Raw genomic sequence first — 7,500 nt, 5'->3', positions numbered from 1 at the left:
CTACACTTTTCTATTTGTGATTTTGTGTGTGTGCGTGTGTGTGAGTGATTAAGTAGTCCACCTTGGCAGAGCTTCTGCATCATTGCTGCAGGAACATTCCTCAACTACTGACACACACACACAACCACACAATGGATTCATTAAACACGTGGTACTGCATTCAATCAAAGTGTGCAGACTCAAGCATTCAAACAACCATTCATGGAACCCACTAAAACTAGAAACACACACACACACACACACACACACACACACACACACACTGCTGCTTCCTATTTCAGGCACCCTCCAATTTATGTTTTCCCCTCACTAATTGCACTAATTACACAGTAATTGCATTTTCACATTCTAAATTTCAACTTGTTTGCTTTTAATAGACCCATTTCCATTGACAATATTTCAAAACTTTTGCATGACTTTTTAAGGACCTTTAACTACACTTCCATGATCTCTCAAGCCATACAAGTACACTTACAAGCAACAAGTACAAGTAACATTGTGTAGTTTACTCCACATGTTAGGCCTAATTATTGATCTAGTGAATCAACCTTTCCCATTCCTTATCTAAAAGGCTAATTAGACCAAAGTCAATAAAAGTGGAAACTAGATCACGTCAAGTTCACACAGCGAAACATTACCCAAGGAAAATATACAACATAATTCATTTAATGGACCTACATATTAGGGCTGAACGATTTGGGAAAATAATCTAATTGCGATTTTTTACCAAAATATTGCGATTGCGATTCGATATGCGATTTTTTTTTTATCCTCTTTTTTTCCCAACAAAACGTAATGAATGATTTAAATATGATCAACACAATATTAGATACATTTAGTGTAAAATATTCTTTCCCACATTTTACATTTTTATTTAACTGCTCATTACAGAAACAAGAACAACAAATCGGTGGCTTTGCCACTGTGCATTTAAGTAATTTAAAAAAAGTAATTTTAAGTATAAACACTAAGCATGCACTTTTTAAACACTGTGTGCAAAATGTACCATCTTAAAAAAAAAAAAAAAAAAAAAAAAAAATATTTAATTTTTTTTTTTTTTTGTGACCACGTTTTTTAATCGCGAACGTTGCGGTTAGAAAATCGCGTTCTATCATATCGCGATTAAATCGCAAATGCAATTAATCGTTCAGCCCTACTACATATGACAAAATAACATTCCAAGAATTTTCCAAAGGGTTAGGGTTCCAAAACTTTCAAAGAACTTACTGGATTTCATTACTTTTCCAGGCCTGGAAAATGGGAATTTAAAATTCCAGCACTTTTCCAGGATTTCCATGATTGTGGGAATCCTGTCAATAAGCCATAGCCTTAATAAGTACACAAACCAAAACCACCACTATGATTCCAGCTTTCAGAGTGTGAGTGTGAGTTTGTGTGTGTGTGTGTGACAGACTCATGTTTCTCCCTGTTACTAAGAACTACGTTTACTGCAGAGGTTAGAGAGGTGTGATAATTAAAGAAAATACGCTAAACAAATACAAACACACAAAAGGGAACACACATACACACACACACACACACACACACACACACACACACACACACACGCACACACACACACGCACGCCAGATGCACGCACACTCCCCTAGCTGCTCAACACCTGCTTGTCAGTCACTTGTGGAGAGGAGGAGAGGAAAGGGAGAGGAAGAGAGGGAGGGGAGAGGAGAGAAAGAGGGTGAGGAAGAAAGGGGGAGAGGAGAGGAAGAGAGGGAGAGGAGAGAAGAGGAAGAGGGTGAGGAGGGATTACCTTGAGCTAGTCTCTCCAGCCGCTTCCCATGTTCTGGAGGAATAGCATACCTGCAGAGAGAGGAAGAGATGTTACTGATGTAGCATTAGCATTAGCATCATTCCACTTGATTACAATAAGCTGCCACTGCTTCATCAGGAGGGCCAACACAGGGGAAAAGCAGAGAGACAACAATACCACCAAGGTAGAGGGAACGGTTGTGTGTGTGTTTGTGTGTACACCCTCCTCACAATCCATAGGGGAGGAGAGCTCCTTCACATCATTACAACTCACAGCACTCAATTACACATGAACCTCTCGCTCTCTCCCTGTGTGTGTGTGTGTGTGTGTGTGTGTGTGTGTGTGTCTCTCTCTCGCTCTCCCAGTCTCTTTACCTCTCCCTCTCAGACATGTCTTTGCTTTGCGCACTATTCTGTTCCCCACTGACATTCCCCTAAACCCCACAGGCAAAGCCCCTTTCTGGAGTATACCACAAGCTTAGAGGAACTGTACTCCATTCAATCCCCAAACCACAAGTCTGTGTGTGTGTGTGTGTGTGTGTGTGTGTGTGTGTGTGTGTGTGTGTGAGAGATTGGCATGTGCATTTGGAGATTTTGTTTGTCATTACCGTCTACTTTATCACAACAATTACTTCCTCTAGTTTTGAGTGGCTGAACCCTCAGAGAGCCTCCCTACTAGGGGTGGGAATCTCTTGGCACCTCACGATTCGATTCGATTCCGAGGTCAACGATTCGATTCTAAACCGATTATCGATTCTAAACCGATTATCGATTATCAATTCTAAACCGATAAAACGATTATCGATGCATCTCGATTTTTAAAACATTTGAGTTTGCTACTCAGAGTCTCAAATCACTTCCTACTTTGTGTTTGATAATTAAAGAAAATCAACAGATGAATTACCTTCTCTATTTTTTTATTAGAGAAAAAGTTTTTCCTTGTCACAATTATGACTTTCTATGAACAATGCAATAATCGATGCAGCTTGCATTTCAACACAAAATAAATGTGTAAAAAAAAAAAATAAGTTTTTTTTTTTTTAATTAAAAAAATCGATTATGAACTTTTCTAAATCGAGACAGAATCGTTCTAGAGAGAAATCGAAGAATCGATTTTTTCCCCACCCCTACTCCCTACACTCACTCACACACACACACACAATCAGTGTATCACACAACGTAAAGCATGGGGCTCCAGCTTCCAGCTGCTGCACAACACTGCCACCTATTGATCTAATGGAGAACTGCAATCACAATGAGCCAATGTTGTTCTGAGTTTTACAGAAATGACCATTTAAAACTGAACTGAATCCACAGGCCAAGTAGAACTAACTAGTGTTTCATTACATACACTGCCACCACTTCTTCCGAATTTTCTGAAAAGACATGAGGTCACAAGTACACGACTGCAGAGGGCTTTTAAATTGAAACCACAGATACAGGAAGTGGAGATACATGGCGACACCCGGCCGGGGCGAGAGGGACAAAGAAAAAGAAGAGAAAAAAGAAGAGAATAAAGAAAGCTAGATTTAACTAGCTAATGTTAAGTTGGAAAGAGAAAGGTGGATTTAACTAGCTAATGTTAAGTTAGAGAGAGAAAGGTGGTTTTAACTAGGTAATGTTAAGTTAGAGAGAGAAAGGCCGATTTAACTAGCTAATGTTAAGTTACTGAGAATCAATGGATGAGTTTCCCTATGACACCATATCTGTGTGTGTGTGTGTGTGTGAATGTGCGTGCGTGTGTGTGTGTGCGCTACTGAGCATCAATGGGCCATCTCTGGACGAGTTTCCCTATGACACCATATCTCTGAACTAAATCCACAAACCTGCCGAACTATTTGAGATTGGACACAAACCTGCCCAACAGAACTTACCATTTAAAACTGGACTGAGAGCACAAACCTGGTAAGCAGTTAAGGCTCACTGTGGATGGAAAAACAATGGCCTTGGAAAACCCACTGCTCCACAAAAAAAATGCTAAAAGCTAATCATAGAAACCTTCCATAACGCTCAGTGTTGAGCGAAAAACAGAATTCAATCACCCTTCGTCCTTCCTCGCAATCACACTCCTACTGTTCCCCTAGCAACCAAGATGCTTGTAACCATAGTTACAATGTTGAATGAGTCTGAGATAGAGAGAGGAGTTTGCTAAATATGTCTACAACAACAATGCAAATAAAGAGCTATTTGATGTTGAGACAGGGAGTGTTTTTGTGTGGGTGTCTGTGTGTGGGTGTCTGTGTCTCTCTCTCTATTTGATGTTGAGATCGGGAGCAGAATGGCCAGCTGTGTGTGTGTGTAGCTCTCTCTGTGTGTGTGTGTGTGTGTGTGTGTGTGTGTGTGTGTGTGTGTGTGTGTGTGTGTGTGTGTGATTGTGTATCTCTGTGTGTCTCTCTGTGTGTGTGTGTGTGATTGTGTATATATATATATATATATATACCGTATTTTCCGGACTATAAGCCGCTACTTTTTTCCCACGCTTTGAACCTCGCGGCTTAAACAACGATGCGGCTAATTTATGGATTATGATACCTGTGACTGTATACGGTGGCTTTGTGTTTACGGTGGCTTTGTGGAGCTAGGATGCTAGCATGGATGCAGCCGCATGGATGCTTAGCTCCACGCGATTTCTCAGTATCTCTCAATAACTTAACTAATGTCAAAATAACCACAGTCTACCAGCGTAGACAGAACACAACTCAAAACACTTTAGAAAATAAAATAAAAGTTTACAACAATACAAATCCAGTCTTCAAGTTCTTTAGCTCACTGGTTTCAAACTAGCGTCTGTCTTCAATCTAACGTTCTAGCTTCTGATTGACTCTTGCGACTGTGCGCTCTTAAAGCAACAGTGCACTTATCTAACTGGCAAAACTAACTATTGTATTAGTTTTGATATTCATTTTAGCCTGTGTAAAGTTAATTTGTTTCAATGTTGCGGTAGGCACCTGCGGCTTATAGACATGTGCGGCTTATTTATGTTAAAAATAATTATTTTTAAAAAATTTAGTGCGTGAGGCTTATATTCAGGTGCGCTCAATAGTCCGGAAATTACGGTATATCTGTTTGTGTGTCTATGTGTCTCTCTCTCTCCCTGTGTGTGTGTGTAACCCAAAGCATGCAGCACTAATAGCACCTGTTCTCTCCAGGGGCAGGTTCATTATGTGTGCGTGTCAGCATGTCACCAGGTGTGTATGCAGGTTCCTGCTCCTCACGCCTAATTAACCAATCAGAGCATCTCATGCCATCACCCCTTTCTCAGGTCTCTGGTTGTCATGGCAGCATCACGTCGACGGCCCCCCAGAAACACAAATCAACACACACACACACAGAGAGAGACACACACACACACAAACACACACAGATGGGGGTGGCTGGGTAGTGTCTGAAGATCACCACTCTACACAACACAAACCTACCGAACACACAAAAACAGAACACACACCCACCAGACACACATAACACAAACCCAATGGCCAGACACAGTAAGAGGACACACACACACACACACACACACACACACACACACACACACACACACACACACACAGTGTGATGCTGATGGCTGGTGCCAACTGTGCCAGGCCCCCCACAGAGAGCATCATTATGGCATGTTTGCCCAGATGCATCATGGGATGGCAGACGAGCCCATTAGTTAGCAGTGGGGCACAGAGGAGTTCCATGATGACGCAATGATAGTGACACGCATACACACACAGTCTCTTAGACAGGTGTCACAGACTCAGGTACTGATCGGACCTGCAGAGTCCCTTTGGAGCACACACTGTTTCAAGCCAGACCAAATACCAACACATACCACTCATACACACACTCGAACCAACACACACTTGAACCAACACACACTCAAACTGACACACACTCGAACCAACACACACTCGAACCAACACACACACTCAAACTAACGCAGCATCTAACCAACATCATGCTGCATCATTGCTAGGATTGCAAAGGGGCGTTACATTTCCGGTAAAATTCCGGAAACTTTCCATTGGAAGTTAAGCTCGGGAATTTTGACCATTTCTTTTTTTTTTGCAAAAGTTAGCCTATAACAGGGAACTTAAATGTATTTGAAAACAAGAATAGGCAAGCCTAGTTCAGCTGGACCCTGGATGCAGCTAGTTGGGAACATTGTCTGTCTGTCATGTAAACCTATGACTTTCTGTTGTTTATGAACGTCTTTGTCATTACCTAGCATATTGATTACTTGTTACACTGAAGCCATGTTCATTTTAATACCAAGTTTATTTGTATACAGTAGGCTAACTTTTTACAGCAGTGAAAGGATGTAGCTAACTATTGTAAACCAAATTGACAGAATGAATGGATTTGTGTTTTATTTTTCTCTCAACCCGACATGATCAAATGCGTCAAATGAAAGTCCGAAGTCCTCTTGTCCGAGGAAGCACGCTGTATCCATTATCGATCATACAACGCAAACAGGTGACCGTATAATAATAATAATAATAATAATAATAATAATAATAATAATAATAATTCATTTTATTTGTAATGCACTCTTCATTCAGAAGAATCTCAGAGTGCTATGTATTGTCCACAGTAACAAAATTGTCTAGCTGGCAAGTGGCTACCGTTAGCAATTCTAGATCTTGCAGAATGATCTTGGTTAAAACAACCTGATGGAAATTCAGTTGAATTTCAACCCTCCATCACATGGGCAGTGCATTCTTCCATCACATGCGCAGATAATTCCCAGCATCCTGCACACTACAGAATGCTTGGAATTGTTATATATTATCATATATTGTCATATATGACAAGGTAAGTACAGTTAGTATAAATTACCCCAAAATTTCCAGTTTATTCCTGTTAATTCCCATACATTCCCGTTAATTTCCATGGAAAGCTTCCAACTTTGAATATTCCCGGAATTTTGCAACCCTAATCATTGCCAGGATCATAAGTTTAACTGGTATGTGTGTGTAAATGACACAAATGGGTTAGAGACTGGATGAACCCACTGATAGGTGAAAATTCACCCTAGTTACCTCAGGACTCCGGAGCTGCATATAAGTATATTTATTAGACAAACAACAATTGCAATTGGGCTCACTCACAAAACAAGGATGAAAGTGAAGCAATGATAAACACATCGCACAAGGTTTATATAGACAGAAGTTGAGCGTTCAGCGAGATAACCACGTGGTGGATTTCTGATATCCGAGGCAAGGATGGAAGTTTTGCAAGGTCGGAAGAAGCACAGTTCGAACCTTCTTATCACTTCTGGTCTAAACATGCTCTTGTACATGTGCAGACTAAGTGGCACCTAATATTCTAAGTTACACACACGCAGAAACACAGAAAAACCATGTTCCTGCTTACATAAGTACATGATTCATATAAGGTAATAATAATACGGCACTTGATTATTATATTCTTAAGTCATTAACAGTGTTTGGAAATTATCTCCATCACACACACACACTCAGACAGACAGACAGACAGACAGACAGACAGACAGACACAATCACTTCCTGTGTGTCAGAGAGCTGGCATCTCCAGTATGTAATTTCTGGAGGCTAATCTTGTTTGAGCTGTGAGCCAGTGTGTCTATCTGACAAAGAGAGAGAGTGTGTGTGTGTGTGTGTGTGTGTGTGTGTGTAAGAGTGTGTGTGTGTGTGTGTGTGTGTGTGTGTGTGTGTGTGCACGTGCGCGTGTGTGTGAGAGATGAAATCCTCAGATGCACAGCATCT

General features: G+C 40.8%; 1 protein-coding gene across 1 annotated transcript in view; it reads right to left on the bottom strand.

Annotated features, from left to right (window-relative positions):
• kdm4b (lysine (K)-specific demethylase 4B) overlaps positions 1-7,500 on the bottom strand; it is a 49,592-nt gene that overhangs the window by 18,773 nt on the left and 23,319 nt on the right. The window contains exon 6 of the mRNA XM_012825361.3: positions 1,770-1,819. Within this exon, the coding sequence (XP_012680815.2) occupies positions 1,770-1,819 (50 nt within the window). The remainder of the gene's footprint in view (positions 1-1,769; positions 1,820-7,500) is intronic.

This window comes from Clupea harengus, chromosome 10, assembly GCF_900700415.2.
Source record: "Clupea harengus chromosome 10, Ch_v2.0.2, whole genome shotgun sequence".
In the NCBI taxonomy this organism is placed as follows: domain Eukaryota; kingdom Metazoa; phylum Chordata; class Actinopteri; order Clupeiformes; family Clupeidae; genus Clupea; species Clupea harengus.
Note: the sequence above shows the minus strand (reverse complement) of the source record. Positions and strands in the feature narration are given on the sequence as shown.